General features: G+C 43.6%; 1 protein-coding gene across 10 annotated transcripts in view; it reads left to right on the forward strand.

The window, feature by feature from the left end:
* LCOR (ligand dependent nuclear receptor corepressor) overlaps positions 1-15,693 on the forward strand; it is a 129,360-nt gene extending 113,667 nt beyond the window's left edge. For all 10 annotated transcript variants that reach the window (XM_088842222.1, XM_088842225.1, XM_055424978.2 and 7 more), the window contains one exon: positions 905-15,693. In XM_088842222.1, the coding sequence (XP_088698348.1) occupies positions 905-5,231 (4,327 nt within the window). In that variant the 3' untranslated portion in view covers positions 5,232-15,693. The remainder of the gene's footprint in view (positions 1-904) is intronic.
* The last annotated feature ends 1,994 nt before the right edge of the window (positions 15,694-17,687 follow it).

Raw genomic sequence — 17,687 nt, forward strand, 5'->3', positions numbered from 1 at the left:
ACACAAAGCAGCTCTTGAAAACACTTGGCTATCTAAGCAGAAATTGCCTTTAACCTGTCCTCAATCTAGTATCATCCTTTCCTGCCCACACTGTCCTGTTTAAATCGTAAGAGTTATCCTAGATGATTTACAGAAATGGTTGAAAGAGGTTCTTGAATGTAGGGTTGGCTTCCTGTGGATTATTGTAAAATGTTTCTTAAAGGTCTAGACAAATGTAACAGGTGGCAATTAACTACCACCTTGCATTGACAGAGCTTTATGGTTTACAATGTGATTTTGTATCTGTCCTCATTTAGAGGCTAGGAGTAAGAAATTGCTTGTCATTCATCTTTCAGTATATCTGAAGTCTAAAATTACTGATCTCTATTCCTCTATGGCCTATAGGATCAGAAGGATTCCTGCATCACTCTTTGCAGAATTCTAAAGTCCAACTGAGAAACCATGTTAAAACTATTATTTCTCTAAGTATTTCTAAACCTAGACTTGCAATACAGTATATCTGAATTTTTGTCCATGTTACGGACTTCTGAACCGGTGATTATTTAACAGGAATACCCAGGCCTAAAACAAAAATGTATGTTGGCCAACTGGAGTTAATAATGTGGCCAAAATTTTAATTTTTGAAGAAAAACTTCTTTTCAATGATATTTCTTCTTTATAAGATAGAAATTATTTGTAAATAATCACTTTAAAAATTGTCACTAAAAATTGAAAATATAATAGGGTTGGCCTTATGTTTTCATTGAGTAGATGCTCCTAATCTGTTGAATAAAAAGCATATGGGCCCTGAGAAGCAGTTTTGGACAGAGAATAAAACATAAGTAACACTGATGAATTTCATAATGTAAAAATGGCTCTTTGGAGAATGATCATACTGATTTCTTCTTTCTCTTTGTCTATCTAGTGAGAACTCAGCAGAGGCAATAGCAGTACATTCTAACCATCAGTCGAAGTCCCCACTGGAGAAGTTTATGGTCAAACTGTGCACACATCATCAGAAGCAGTTCATTCGTGTTCTGAACGATCTGTACACTGAGTCTCAGCCCGCCTCCGAGGACCCACAGTCTTCTGATTCTGGAGCCATGGACGCTTCCACCTGCGATGCTGGCTGTGCCCAGCTCAGCACCAGACATACAGAAAAGGATGCTCTGTGTCTGAACATGAAGTCTTCTACTTCTGTAGACTTGCCCATAGACTCTGCAGGCTCCCACAGCCCTCCACATTTGACAGAGCATGCCCTAAAGGAGCCTTCGCCTGAGACAAACTCTGTAGATGGAAGAGAGAAGACTCTGACTCTTGTCCAAAAAGATTCCTCTGAACTTCCAACCACTAAACCTAATTCAATGGATAATTCCACTCTGGGATACCTCACTGCACCAAATTCTTCCTCATTACACTTCCACCACATCTCTAAGAACCTGGAGGGGCAGACCACTGAACAGGAGCAAGACACAGATGTGAAAATATGTGAAGACGGTAAAGACCACGTGCAGAGTTCTGCTTTAGTAGAAAATCTAATTGCAGTAAAAGCGGCAGCTGAAAATAATGAGGAGAGCAACAGCTGTATTGTTTCTCAAAGAAATTCATTCAAAGCTTTATCAGAAGAGGCTTGGGACTCAGGGTTTACAGGGAATTCACCTAGAACTGCTGACAAAGAGAATGCTTTACAGTGTAGCTCAAAAACACCTTTACGCCAAGACTTAGAGACATGTGAACAAGATTCAAGGCCAAAGCAAGAGAACCATCTTCACTCCCTAGGAAGAAATAAAATGGGTTACCATTTACAGCCCAGTGATAAGGGCCAGTTTGATCATTCCAAAGATGGTTGGTTAGCCCCCAGCCCTATGCCACCTGTACACAAAGCATCGAATGGACACTCACGAACCAAGATGATATCCACCTCCATTAAGACAGCTCGGAAAAGTAAAAGGGCATCAGGGTTGAGGATAAATGATTATGATAACCAGTGTGATGTCGTTTATATCAGCCAGCCAATAACAGAATGCCACTTTGAGAATCAAAGATCAATATTATCTTCTCGGAAAACAGCCAGGAAGAGTACTCGAGGATACTTTTTCAATGGCGATTGTTGTGAGCTGCCAACCGTTCGCACGCTGGCCAAGAATTTACACTCCCAAGAAAAAGCAAGCTGCTCAACTGTGGCATCAGAGGCAGTGGTCACTCCCAAGCAGACCCTTGACACATCAGCACCTCAACCTACAGGAGAAGTAGAGCATCCCAGAGAAGACAAGCTTGAAGAACCTAGTAAAGAAACAACCCCTCTCATGGAAGGAGACAGAGATGCATCACCTGAAAAGGAATCACAAGAGCCAGAGGTTTGCCTCGTGATGAATAATGCAAACCCAAGTGGCTCCCCCACATCAAAGGAAACAGCAGCCTCCAGCCCAGTGTGGCCCCTCCCTGCTCATCTTCCTGAAGAGGACCCACCAGAAGGCAGCTCCATGGTCTCAGCTCCCACGGGAAGTGAGATGTCTCCCCCTGAACGAGACCAGCAGCCAGTTGAACTGCTGAGTACAGAGGAGATAAGTGTACCCCGAGACTGTTCCCTCCTTCCCTCCGCAGAGAGCATTTCTGAGGGAGGCAGTGACGATGTTGCTCCCAGGCCTATTTCCCCTCCTGAAACAGCAGAGAGAGAGGAAAGCCCTCTGTGTTCAGAAAATCAAAGTCCCTCTGCAGGCTTGGCTCCTCCCATGAGCCCAGGAAAGGCCAAGGAAGAGCCAAGTGTTGCTACTGAGACTGAGACCGAAGACACTCAGGAGCTAGATACCGACCCACTCTCGAAGGAAAGCGGCACTTTGACAAATGAAAACCCCAGTGAAACTGAGGCGAGTGAGGCAGCAGGTGGTACAGGAAAATTAGAGGGAGAGGATGGTGATGTAAAACATCCTTCAGAAAAAGATGCATGTGATCAAAACACCGAGTCACCTGAAGAGAATCTGGACAAGAAGAAAAAAAGTAGAAAATTCCCTGAGGCCTCTGACAGGTGTCTCCGAAGTCAACTTGCAGATTCTTCCTCTGCCGAGAGGTGCCTAAAAAATCAAAGTTCAGATTCTTCCTCTCCTAATGCTGACGTCAAGGTTTCTAAAAGTTCTGGTGCAAAACGCTCTAAAAAAGAAGGGTACCCTGTTGGGACAACACCCGAGAGCTTCCTTACTGAAGGCTTCCATACAAAAGCTCCGGAAGACACTGAAAACCCAATTGTCAACGAAAACACCCCTGAGAAAGACGCTGAGCAGGAGGTTGAAGGGGGTGGGGTGATCACCAGGCAGACTTTTAAAAACATGCTGGTGAAAGAAGTCAAGGGGGAAGAAGGAAGTGTTTTCCCCAGCAGTGATCCCTTTGCCACAGTTAGCCAGCCCCTGCCTGGAGAGAAACTGGAAATCTATGTTCAGTCTAAATTAGGTGAGAACAGTACTCAAGAGCCCTCTGAAAGCATTCCTTGTACTTTCCCAGAACAATCACAGGGGAAGCCAGGACCTTTTCCTGCACAGGAGACGGAGGAGGCCATGAATGACATAGACAGTGCCGACAGCCAGCATAAAGATGGCGATAGTGATGACGTGCCGTCTAGCATGCTGGAATCATCAGGTAGTGGAAATGATGACACTGCAGTGCCCCCAAAATGGGCCCCGAGGCTTACAAGACTGACCTCCTCCACCTACAACCTAAGACACACTCATTCTCTGGACTCCTTGGATACTATAAAAGTGACTTCCGAAAAGGAAGCAGCACAAGGAAACCCAGTCCCAAAGGAAAATGCAGCTTCCGAGAGTGGCGATCCCATCGATGAGGGTGATGTGGACACCGTGGTGGACGAGCAGCCGAAGTTTGTGGAATGGTGTGCTGAGGAGGAGAACCAAGAACTCATTGCCAACTTCAATGCCCAGTACATGAAAGTTCAGAAGGGCTGGATCCAGCTGGAGAAAGAAGCCCAGCCAACGCCAAGGGCAAGGAACAAGTCTGATAAGCTGAAGGAGATTTGGAAAAGCAAGAAAAGGTCACGGAAATGTCGGGGCTCACTGGAGGTTCAGAAGTTTTCTCCTGTTCAGATGCTGTTTATGACAAACTTTAAATTATCTAATGTTTGCAAGTGGTTCTTAGAGACAACTGAAACCCGGTCTCTGGTCATTGTGAAGAAGCTCAATACTCGTCTTCCAGGTGACATCCCACCCGTCAAGCACCCTCTTCAGAAGTACCCTCCTTCCAGCCTGTACCCCAGTTCACTACAGGCCGAACGCTTGAAGAAACACTTGAAGAAATTTCCCGGAGCTACTCCTGCCAAGAACAATTGGAAAACACAGAAGCTCTGGGCTAAATTTCGAGAGAACCCTGACCAAGTGGAGCCAGAGGATGGCAGTGACATGAGCCCCAGCCCCAGTCCTGAAGAGACTGTAGAGGAGGTCAAGGAAGGTAGAAGCAGCCATCCTCCCACCAACTCACCGACCCCAGCCAGTACCCGCATCCTTAGAAAATACTCCAACATTCGAGGAAAGCTCAGAGCCCAGCAGCGTTTGATCAAAAACGAGAAAGTCGAAAGCCCATCTGGTCCGGCTGTGGAAAGCAAACAGAGTTGCAAGAGTGTGTGCATCAACCCTCTGATGTCCCCCAAGCTCGCCCTGCAAGTCGGTGCAGATGGGTTTCCCATTAAGCCCAAGAGCACCGATGGAACGAAGGCAAGGAAAGGGAAGCAGGTGCCTGAGGTCTTGCCAAAAGCAGAGGTTCAGAATAAACGCAAGAGGACAGAAGGCGGCAGCACTCAGGACAGGAAGGACAAAGGGCCTGCAATGAAGGCCAGCAAAGAAAGGCATGTTGATGGGTCCACCAGAATCTCCGCTGCCAAGAAGCCAGCCGCAAGGGACAGAAGCAGCCAGCTGCCCAAAAAGACATCTTCAAAAGAGAATAAAGTGAAGATCCCTAAAAAGTCACCTGGGAAGAGCTGCCTGCCCTCCAGGAAAGAAAAAGAGAATGCAAACAAAAGACCTACCCAGCCCTCTGCCTCGGATCCGGTGACAAAATCTGCAAAGCAAAAAGGGGCAGGTGAGTCCTCTTCCAGGCCACAGAAAGCCACAAATAGAAAGCAGAGCAGTGGAAAGACTCGGGCCAGACTCTCAACAAAAACCCTAGAGAACAGTGCGGCCCAGAGAAAGCGAAAGCTGAAGGCAAAGCTGGACTCTTCCTACAGCAAACGAAGGCGGTTGGATGCAAAGTGATTGGCAGGGCGGTAGCCCAGAGTTAAAACTGTTCTATAGAAGTAACCCTTTATTTTGCATTAACTAAATCTGCTTTTATAAGCTTATCAAGCCTTTCAAATCTGCAGTTAATGGAGAACACCACAATTTAAGATGTCAGAAAGTACGTCTCAGATGGAGAAGGGAACTTGCAGAGTCTTTCTCTGAGGCTGAGTAAGGGAAGTTATATATTATATTCTGGTTGTTCCTTGGGTTTTAAACTTGGAACCAAGCAGTTTTAGTTTTTAAAAGTACAGTGCCTTATTTATCCTTTTTGTTTTTAAATTTACAAAAGCTAAAAAGCTGATCTATGTGATTAAAGGCTTGTATTTTATACTTGATGCACAAGCACTTGTACTGTAGCCAAGAAGACCACCATCATGCACATAAAAGTAGCTTTTCAGCAGCCACCCTGCAGTGTCAGTACACGAACAGATGCTCCTCTTTGCAAACCCCGGCAGTGAACTTCCCTCTGTCTTTTTTATTTAAATGATATTTGAAAGCTAAACCAAATCATTTTTACAGTATGTGGAGAATGCAGAGGGAATTTATAATTATTACAAAAGATTAATACTTCTGTTAGCCCTTTTAAAAAATTAATATTCGTTGTTGGTCACTCATCTCTGATCTTTTGTCATTTGAGGAAATATATTCTAAATTATGTGCCCATGGGACAAAAGGTTGTGTCACAAGGTGTTAATATTGATATATGAGCTCTGAAAATTATTCCCATCCCCGAAACTGTTTTCATTACTGATTCTTCCCATCCTTTTCATTTTTGATCTTGCATGCTTGCTAGCACACTAATGAGATTTTCATCCTACTTTGGGAGGGGAAAAAAAAATCTAATGTCTTTTTGACGTAATTTGACAATTGGGATAAGAGTGACCATTCTAATTATTTTTCTTGTCTTGAATACTTCTGTATTCAAAGAAAGCCAAAATGTTACTTTCAGTAATAGGAAAGTTTAAAAGAGTGTGTGTGTGTTTGGGAGTATTTGCATGTGGTTATAAAGCCACAAATGTCTCCCAGTCCCCCAGTTCTACAGCAAAATTCTTTCTTCTCCATGCAGTGTGATAGGGTGTTCATGAGCTGAGTAATTAGCATAGGCCAGATGGCTTAAATGTAGCCTAGGGTCTCTGTGCATTCCCCAAATCACTATGGCACCAGACTCAGAATTATAAAAAGGTCAGAGCAGCCTTTCAGTTGGAGAAAGTAGCACCAACATCTCATTGTGTGCCCACACACATCCCAGTAACAGGAGCTGATGCTCAGCTGGTATTCCAGTGTGAAATGTACATGTTTAGAGTAGATGCCCTTTCTGATGGATTAACATCATACTAGTAGTTAATGCTTATAGAATCACAATGGCCTCTATCACGTCGGGCTCTGTTCCATGGCTCAAAAGCAAGAGCTGCAATATTTGTAACTGATGTTGTTTGAGACCTGAGATGAGTGTATTGGCTTTACCTTGGTGCCTATGACGTTGCTCCATTATAACACAGTGTGTACTTGGCATCTCCATTGGGCCACTCTACCAATAAGTTTTGGTCGCTAAAGCTTCAGCCAGCTTCTCTGACATGCTCTGTCCCCAAAATAGGCTCGTATGGACAGCTGCTATTCCGTCCTTTTTATTAAAAGACTTTCCATCCCTATTGCTTGAAATCTGTTTGGATAAACCCAGATGTACTTGTTTTCATGCATTAGTTCATTCAGATCATGATAAAACAAGTTTTCTACCCATTCTGTTAAAGTTTTGCTGTATATAATGAAAACTTCTGCTGGTTGGATAGGATTAGAAAAAAGTGTTTGATTCATGGGAAACTGAGCACGGTGTTGAATTTTGCAGATAGTGAAGCTTGCTATCTTCAAAGAAGCTTTTTCCCCCCCAGTGTCTCCTCTATCCCATGAGTCTTTTTTTCTTTTTGTATCTTTGACCTTGGCCATTCCAGAGCTACCTATATTAATGAAACTGCTGAGTGTGTGTGTTGGCAACCTTCCTCAGCATTAAGTTGCACAGAAGCATTAATGTGTTTTAAGTAGGTTCATTTAATCTATGTAAGTGGTTTTAAAGTTTTTTAAAAAATCTTTTCATAGAGTCGTCACTGGATATTGTTTTTGTGGTGACTTTAACAGCAGAGGTTTGCCCACATCAGGTATGCTGATCCCTGTACATATGTTCAAGGTGCCCCTTAGCTGCATACAGACTACCTTGTAAGGGTGTGGGTTAGGTTAGGGAGAGACGCCAGGCTGGAGGTAGGTGGCACTTTTCCAGTTGCAGGTTATAATCCATTCCATTCCTTTTCTCATTTCTTTTTCATTTTTAAAAGCTTATCACTTCAAAATCAGCCTTCTCTCCTATTCTAGACAGCATTGGAGAAAAGATATCAATGTGCATCTATTTATTTTATATACCTACCAATGCAATGGATCATCTTTAAAATCAACTTTCACTTTATAACAGACTACATTTAAACAGACTGGGATTCCACATAGTAAGACACTTAAAAGTTTAGAATTATATTTGTTGAATGTCACTTTTGCTGATTCAGTTAACTTTACTGATAGAAGAAAGGAAAAAAGCACACTTGAGGTCCAACTCTGGAAGGCCCATTTATACTTACAGCAGATGTTGGCAAGCCTGTCTCTCAGACATCTCCAAGCCTAGACTTGGTTCTGACTCAAGACTCCCCTTGATCTCCCCTCCGTGCCAGACCTCCTTCCTGTAGCCATCGTCGCAGTGTGACTTGCACCTGATACAGATGCAGTCTGTCCCACCTTCTGGATTCCAAATTTAAAGGGAATTCAGCTCCTGGGCCTGTACTCAGAGAAGTGACTTTTGGAGCTGACGTTGATGACCAGAGAACATCAGTATTCCTTCTGAGCTTCTGTGGGAGCTGGAAGAAGCCTGGAAAGCAGTCACGGAAGCTCTACCGTAGCTCCCCAGAGCTGGGCCCTCTTTAGGAGGCCCTTTTCCATCTCCCATTTTCTACCCTCTGAGGCTCCCCGGGTTTGAAGGAACCACGTGGAATATGCGCCTTTGGTCAGGGTCCAGAGCCTCGCCTCTGGCGCTGGCGCAGACATGTTAACAGTCTTGCAGCACAGCAGGAAGGCCATGAACCTTTGTTCTGCTTGTGAGGCTACGTATATACGAATGTTAGTTACGTCTGTTAACCTGAAGTTGCTAGTCCCTTGGCTGCATTTGGTAGGCCAGTTCTGTTGTATCTGCCCTTCATTAAAGAATTCTACACAAGCCTTATTTTAAAAATAATCTTAGGCCATGGGTTTCATGCCTCCTTGTTCCTGTGTAGTATAGATGGAAGAGGTGTAGTTAGTTATCACTTCATAAACGTGGTTCTTCTAATGGGGTCCTCTGTGCATAATGAGACTGTGCAGGTGAATCCCTCACAGTTCAGATAGGTCATCAGTAAACACATCACTTCATGACAGTCATTTTGAATTGAAGTTTGGATTCTTCTCCCTTGGGATGAATTCTGTAGTGAAGACTGAAGCTGTCACTGTCATTTGTGGACAGCTTGCCTATTGAGCGGTGGGCCTAAGAGCCAAGAAGGAAAGGCCAGTGTGCCATGTGAGGCAAGCTGGAGATGCTGCAGTGTCACCATCGTCAAGTCTGGTATCTGGTCACTTTCCTTGGGATAGAACTGGAATTTCCCCAGGTGCTGGCCAATGGTACCCCAACCGCCTGCTTTTATGGTTTCAGGTCAGCCCATGCAGGCTCTCATTTGGCCTACAGATGATCCTTCACTGTTCTGCAAACGTTCATGCTTTTGTAAATAAAAGTGTATTGGAACACAGCCATACCCATTCATTTAGGCATTATCTGTGGCTGTATGTATTTACAGCAGAGTTGAGTATCTGTAGCAGAGACGACATGGCCCACAAAGCCTAAAAATTTACTACTTGGATCTTTGAGAAAAAGTTTGTTGACCCATGCTTGAGAGAAGAATCTTTTTGCAGGGGGAAAAAAAAAACTTTGCTGGTTTATCTTCTCTCTGTCCTCTTCTCCTTCCTCCTTATCTTACCTCAATTTTGTTTTTTTTACGTCTTTATTTTTTCTTACTATGAAAGAGACATGTTGCCACAGCACATCAAATACCGTCTCCTGAAACCTGAACTGCCTTAGCCTCATATCATGTTAGAGTCACCCATCACCTTTAGCCTCTAGAGTCAGAATCCATGAGCAAATAGGAATTGGGAGTTCTAAAAGTATGTGGCTGGGGCCTCTCCTTTCTTTCAGTTTTTATCATAGACTTGACTCTCTCTTCACTTCTTGTTTATTACTAATCAAGTAAGCCAAGATTTTATTTCTTTCAAAGTTAGTTGAGATTTCATTAGGTGGATGTTCAGTTTTCTGAACCTTAAGTTCAGATATGAAAAGCCTTTTCACAGAGGGAAGAAAAAGTCCAATCACAGAATTGTTATTTATTATATCATAGTTCTGGCCAGCTTTCTAGGAAAATGTATTGACACTGATATTTTTTTCAGTCACACACTCTTCTTTCAAAATAATTAAGAGCAAGCCAACAACTGAAAAATAGAAGCTTGAAGTGCTCTAGAAAGAATAATAGAAAATTGGAGCATATTATAACCTGAATGTGACTGAGAAGTTATGGATGATATCTTTAGATTAAATCCAGTTAACTTCCAAGGCGTTGTCTTCTCCCTCCCCAAAATTCAAGGATCCGTTTCTATACTTTTTATCAAAATGAAGGATTGATAAAATTTTGTCAGTGGCTCTAAAACAGTGACGGTTTCGTATGTTTTGAAACAGATAATTATCATTTAAATTGTTTACTATGAGTTTTTATCTTCTTATGGCTTGATATCCATTGAAATACTGAAATTTTTCCAAGTATGAAGTCATGTCTGTGTCAGGCATCCGCAAGGCAGTCCTCACATCCGAGCATTGTGTACTTTGCCCCAGGCTTGCTCCCAAGTCCTCTTCAGAGAAAAAAGAACAAAAAGATTACTGTAGTTAAAACTAGCAGAATTTTGGGAAGCCTGTTGAGACAGCCTTTGATATAGCTCATCCCTTGAAACATGAGAGCCAACTGCTGTCATCTACAGTGGATGGGCTGGAAGACACGAAGGTCTGACCTCCTTCCCTTAAAGATGTTAAGTCATGCTGAGGCAAAACCCCAGAGCTCTCTGATGCTGCTCCCGGCTCAGGCCTCGCGTGCTGTACTGAGGACCCAGGGAATCACCTGGGGCACTTTGCAGGCATCCTTGCTCATGCTTTTTTGCCTCTGGTTTGAGCCAAAGCTGGCTATTCCTTGCAATACCTTCCCTTTGATCCTTTTCCCAGAGCCCTGGTGGTTTACGTCAGTGCTCTAAGGGGCTGGCAAGCACGGTGACAAAGGCTCTTTCACCTGCGTGGGACCAATCCATTTAACACGAAGTGCTCAGTAGGGAAGCCACATGGAAGTAGATTGCTCAGTAAAAAAGATCCAACTTGCCCATGGTTGTATAATCCTCCAGAGATTGGAGGAATGCATTAAACAAGGTATAATGGGTTATGTTTTAAAGAAAAAGAGACCCTTTGTGGCTCACATAGCCTAAAATATAAACTACTTAATACCTGACCCTTTTCAGAAAAGGTTTACTGATCCTTGCCAAATCCTTGCAATATGTCATTCAAGATCAAATTGTGTGGTCAGTTAGTCACAAATATATTTTTTTCATGTAATCTAACACTGCAGCATTTCTTTCCTTTTAGATTTTACCATTTCTTGCCTGTTCACCTTAGCACACAGCTGCTAGCCCACATTATTCCTAAATAATGTTTGTGTATTAAAGAACACATCTCCCTTTGTGGATTGAATATTTGTTGAATTGTGGACATTCAATCTGATCTACCAGAATACCAAGTTAAAGTGAAAAGTACAAAGTCTTTTAAACTAAAAGTACTACAATTGTCTTCATGTTTATGAGTTAAGGTGAGCTTGACTCTCATGGAACGACATTCCTCGACAGCAGTGTTCAACACAAACGGATTTACTCATGAACTCAAAAAGCCTAGAACACAGCCCCTCCCAGCAGGTACAGGGTGAAATTTTTGTTGGTTTCACCCCCAGAAACCGTACAGTGTATTTGTGTACAGTATGTTCGCAAGTTTTATCACTTCCCAAGCTTTGGTCATTACTTGTGAACATACATGGCTGGTCTTTGCCTGTTTGAACCTCATCCCAGATCCCCCATTCTCAACTCTTAAAAATACCAGCATGTCAATGGCACCTTGTCAGCACACCAGCAGCTTTAGACCGAAGTTCAGGGCTCTCCAGCCCGCCCAGCGAAAACCCACTCCTGCCTGGTCAGGCCTAGCTCACCTCATTTTAAGGCCCCACCTATGGCATCTTGCCTCTTCCCTCTTCTTCTGCCCCCAGCCCCCTTCCAAGGAGGCATCTTCTCTGGGAAGCCACCTACCTTTCGAGTGCTTCGCTGAACATGTGTATGTCAAATTAGAAGCATTTCATGATTGTTTTTCTTCTCATATTTAGCCTTTGGGTCCAAATTCTATTCAGCTTATCAACTTTCTCACTCAAGTTGTTTTCTGTAATCCACACTTCATGTCATCTTACAGCTAATGCTGTAGAATTTGGGAGCTAGTTTGTGGAAGAGATGCTGTACAAACAAGATTTGAATAATTTTGTATATTTATACCACAGGTAGGGATGAGTTAGAGCCCTATAGCTTAAGGTTGTTAGTTTCACCAGTGATTTCTTCGTTCTTAATAGCTCTAGGAGAGCGTGTGACTATGATTTCAAATACATATATATATAATACATATTTATACACACCACTGTGAAATTTATTTCACTGTGTAAATAGTGGTATTTTCCTGTTCAAATGCTTCTATAGAAAGTATTTATTTTAACAAACAAAAACTGTCAAAAGGGCTTTCCAACAAAGTGTTCTTTCTAGAAAACCCATCCTCCCCAGCTCCCATGCTCAGCCACTGAACCCCCAAACTACATCATGAAGGCAGAAGGGTAAAACCTTGAAGCCCTCACTGTATTGGGGCAGACACAACTGCATCGGGAACCTGAGCACATTCCCCACTGTCACCCCATCCCAGAACAAAGTGGGTCTCCCACGATGGGGTCAGCTGTGCCAGCCATGGCATCAGGACTTGTCTCAAGCCACCCCTTCCTTATACACGCAGTTGGCCCATTCTACTGTACATTTCAACAACCTGTGCAGGGAGACGAGCCTTTGTTGTAACCCCAAGGAAATCCAAACCTACACCTGTGGGATATGGAGAAACCACTGGTTGCCTAAAGAAAGCATTAAGATGTATTTTAGTCTTTCTCACCTTCAGGAAAGACACCTGTTCCCACTCTCTTAAACCAGGGGAGATAAGCTTGTTTCCTCCCGCACCTTGACAGTGCTGAGCACCTTAGCTCACAGCCATCACCGCCTCCTCCCCCACCCCCTATCTGTCTCACAAGCCTCCGCACAGATGTGGGTCAGCCCCACCTATAACCGATGGTACAGAATGAGGCCGTCTGTTGTAAGATGTATGCAGCGTTACTTCTCAGGAGTCCTGATCTGCAATTCAGTCCCCTTAGATGTAATGGAACTGATGCTTTCCCATCGTGTTCCTCTTCCCTGTGCCCCATTCCTGGGCACCCCTGTCTGAGCCACAATTCTCTTTCTGTCCAGCTGGCTGGCTGGCCTGAGAACTGTAGCTCCATGCCTGCAGAGAGCTTGGGACAGGGATTTGTGTCATCCATTTGAACCATAATTTGCCTATTTACTTATGGCCTCCCTTTGTCTTTTCTAAACAAATGAGGAAGACACTTGAACAGTAATGCTGGAGAATGTTTTTTCTAAGATACTGTTTGTAAGCAAGTCTGATTTTAAGATGAAATGTGAATGGGTAACTAGGTGCCAGGGAATTTAGCACTGAACTAGACAGTTGAATCTTTTTTAACCTTTGCAGGAAAAAATAAACTTTGCTCTCATCTAAATGTTCACAAGAAATAATGTTGTAAATAGTTTTTTAAAAAATATTTATTACATGTGCTGTATACAGATTCATGTTCTGAGTGATGTTGGTTTGCATTGTAGTATTGTAGAAGAATATATTTTGAGCAGTGGACTTCCTTTCATGACACAGTACACACATGGAGAAAGAACAAAAATGAGCAGATTGAGAGCTGTTTGGGGCATTTGATCTGTAATGTTACATCAAATCCAAGCTTTAATTGCCCCCTCTTCTCGTCTGGTTATGGTATATATTATATATATATATATACATGTATGTATGATAAACTGGTCAGTGGTCAGTCCCCAGAGCAGATTTCCAGGTGTTCTTTCTGATGTGTTGCCCGTAAGCAATAAGATTCTAGGTAATAACATTTATTCTGGGCTCTGCGTTAGCCCTTGTCTCAGAGGATAGGGTGGGGGGTAGAACAGCTCTTGCTAAGACCTCTTGCCTTTGCTGGAGAGGTTGCTGTACTTGAATTTTTGCTTCTGTTTGTCTGCACGCTCCTTCACATTATACAGTGCTAGCAATGGATGAGAAATCTGCCAGGACCAGACACCTCAAAAATTGGACATAGACACTGAAAAATTACCAATTTTCCATGAATTTTTAGGGTTTACAGAATCTAGTTGAGGCAAAGCTCTTTTGGTTATAACATAAATGTGAGAACTTTTGCATTAAAAATGTAAAAGGTCAATACAAATTCCCTTGACTATATATCTGACCTACCTTTAAGAGCTAGCCCATTTCCTGTATTCCTCTGTGCCTGGGTGTGAAATGTCCAAAGCCCCAGTGCATGTCTGGGGTTAAACCCATTTAGGTTCGTGCAAAGAGGGCATTTGCTCCTCCAAGTATCCCAGCGTGTCCAGTCCAACAGGTTTCTAAGCTGTTTAGCAACCTCTCCTTGTGACTGTCCTGAATTTTATGAAAAATACCCCACACCCAGATAACCATGAATAGAATAATGTAGTTTTTTTAGGCTTTTTGGAATATGTCTTCTCTTTTGTATTTATGATGGTGTTTGGAATTTTTCACTAGTGTTTTTTTAGATCAAAGTGGGTGCATTAGGATAAAACTTTCCATTGCTGCGCCTGAAAGCAAGCAAGAGGAAAGAAATGGACCTATGTGTGTCATTGGGAAGGTGACTACTTCTTGTGGTGGGGGGCGGGGGGGAGGGAGCATGGTAGATTATGTGGGGGTAAAATAGAATTCCGGCCTGAGGCTCCCCAAGTCTTATTACCTTGTAATAAATAATCCCTTTATTAGCCTCACTTAATCTCAATAGAAGCCTGCTGTTTACCCTCAGGGAACAAGTAGTTTTCAAAATTGAGCTCCTCCAAGGTCATTGGCCAATGCCTGCGTGCAGGCATGGGTCTTCTTTGTGAACTCATGGCATTATTTTCCCATATGCATTATGATAGTATGAAATTCAACCCCAACCTGTATGAAAAGCACAGCCCAGGGTCCTCCTTTCAGGCTAGAGTTAATGCCTTTGAGAGGCCAGAGCGTCCTAGGAGGCCCATGCAATTTAACTGAAGCTCAGGTGCCGTGTTGGGTTTTTTATTCTTTTTAGGCCACACCCTTCAGAATGAGTTTAGGGCAGGGCTGCTGATCCAGCTGTGGATCCAGGGAGCTCTAAGATGAATCTCTGCCGTTCCTGTAAAGGTCTTTCTGGCTCTTCCCTGTGTTGTCCTTGCCGAGGTCAGTCTCGTAGTTGTTCAGGCGTGCTCCTCTTTGCTGTCTTGTGAGTCGTAGCCAGCGATCCAGATGCCCAAGGACAGTCTCCAGAGGGCCTCGCTCCTTCCCGGTACCATGTGTGTGCTCCTGACCTGTGTGAAGATGGTCTTGTCAAAAATAGTGACATGAGAAATCCTGCAAATGGTAATCCGGTGATCAGCATGTTTCCCTTGGGCCTGGATTTCCACTATGTTAGTGAGTGTAGGAAAATACTGTGTCTGTTATGGATGAAAATTCAATGTATGCTGTGAATTTGTTGGTTTGAAACATTGAAAAATTTTCATTAGACAATGTTTACATACCTCACCTGAAGAACCTTTGAGAGTGTATATATGAAATTTAAAATATATTAAGTTGCTTTAAAAACAATATGTATAGCTATAAAAGTTGGAGTTATTTTAACTTTGAATATGTACCAAGTCTCAAATATTGAAATCTTGTGGACTCTGTGCTTCTGTGTTTTGCTTTCCTATTAGAATGTAGGAAACTGTGTTCTTGTTACTGGTAAAGGGGCCCTCAGTGAAATCCAAGCTTGGAAGAATTTCCTAGGTTGTTTCAGATTTTCTTGTTTGGTTTTGAGGGATGGGGTATGGAGCTGGAGGCTGTGTGGAGGGATTTCTCTAACATTGACATCTATTCCATGAGCTTTTCCTAGGCGCTTATTTTATTGCAGTGTATTAAACTTCTTTGATATTAAAATGTGTTTGTGTAGTTACTGGAGAGGGTGCAGAACACATGGGAACCCAGCATTCAACTCATAGTCTGTGGCAAATTTGTTAAGTTGCCAGAGGGAACCAAAAAGCAATACTTCCTGGGACATCCCTCATGGTCCAGTGGTTAAGACTTCTACCTTCCAGTGCAGGGAGTGCAGATTTGATCCCTGGTGGGGAAGCTGAGATCCCACATGCCTCACAAGCAAGAAACCGAAACATAGAATAGAAGCAATATTGTAACAAATTCAATAAAGACGTTAAAAATGATCCACACTGAAAAAATATTTAAACAAACAACTCCAGAATACTTAATATGACTTTGGCCTGGGCCACCGATAATGGGACTTAAATCTGTTTGCTAGATCAATGGCCATTTTGTGAATTATGCCTAACTTCAAGGAATAGGAAACCCAATGAATGGCCCTTGGAAATTCCCATCGCAGAACTGGGAAGGCACTAGTGCTTCATCTTGAGGTTCAGGGAGCACCTGAATCGGTGCTCCTGACCTCATTGCTAAATCTAGGGGGTGAAGTGCACAGCATCCCAGCTCCCTAGCCCATGCTGGGTTGTGGCAGAAAGCTGGTGGGAAATCCTTCCATCTACTTGCCTCATGACCTGTTCCATTATATTCTTTCAACTCTCCTGCGTGTGTGCTAAGTTGCCTCAGTGGTGTCCATCTCTGTGACCCTATGAACCCTGGCCTGCTAGATTCCTCTGTCCATGGGATTCTCCAGGCAAGAACACCGGAGTGGGTTGCGATGCCATCCTCCAGGGTATCTTCCCAACCCACGGATTGAACCCACATCTCTTAACATCTCCTGCACTGGCAGCTGGGTTATTTACCACTAGGGCCACCTGGGAAGTCCTTCAACTCTCCTGGAGATGGACATATTGATGGATCTAGCAGGCCAGTGATTCATGGAATCAACCATGATTTCATTAACAGATTCATCTGACTGTGGCCATTAACAGGCAGAACCCAGTGGAAATAATCCAGCAGCTGGCAGTCGGCCTGGAGACACCTTGGAGAATTACCTTGTTCAAGATTAGAACTTTCTGTTGTTAAAATAGTCCTCTTTTCCTCCATTATTCATCCTGCGGTAGAAGAACTGAAGTCCGACCTGAGAGGTGCCGACTGGCTTGGGATGAGTGGTCATCTCTAACTCTGAGGGCTCAGGACATAGGGAAATTCATTATCACCAACAGCAGGGAAGCTCAGCAACTCTGGGGCTTCCCTAGTGGCTCAGTTGGTAAAGAATCTGCCTGCAATGTAGGAGACCCAGGTTCGATCCCTGGGTTGGGAAGATCCCCTGGAGAAGGGAATGGCAACCCATTCCAGTATTCTTGCCTGGTGAATCCCATGGACAGAAGAGCCTGGTGGGCTACTGTCCATGGGGTTGCAAAGAGTCAGACACAACTGAGCAGCCAACACACTTTGGCAACTCTAGTTTGAAAGCCTGGGCATTCCTTTGACTGCCTCCACCCTCCCACCAAGCACTACTGTGCCCATTCTTCTAGCTGGGCATTTCCTTAAAACTGAAATCTGCCACTGGAACTCAGGTTGTGGACTGGTGACTGACAGTTGTGTTTTATATAGCCAAGTGTTTAAAAAGACAACATCTAGAAACTGTTTACATAAAAATTGATTCCTGGCTTCTCTTTTTGAAAAAAGATCATGAGACCTGACAATTAGCACATGGTAGGATCCGCTGAATCTGGGTAGGTTGGAAAGCATGCCTTTCAGGTCATTATGACCTCCATCAGTTATCGTTTGTCCCTGGCTCTTTATAGGAGGGAACTCGGTCCCTGTCCTGCTGCTGTAGCAGAAGGCAGCACAGTTGATGGGCAGGGGGCTCACTTAGGTAACCTGCTGGCCTCTCCAAACTCTGGAGCTGGCAACGCTATTTGAACACGCTTTATCCCCTGAACCTGGTTCACTACTGCTGTTGCTGCTGCTAAGTCACGTCAGTCGTGTCCGAC

The sequence above is a fragment of the Moschus berezovskii genome, chromosome 12, assembly GCF_049115385.1.
Source record: "Moschus berezovskii isolate FMDL1 chromosome 12, NW_MosBer_1.0, whole genome shotgun sequence".
In the NCBI taxonomy this organism is placed as follows: Eukaryota; Metazoa; Chordata; class Mammalia; order Artiodactyla; family Moschidae; genus Moschus; species Moschus berezovskii.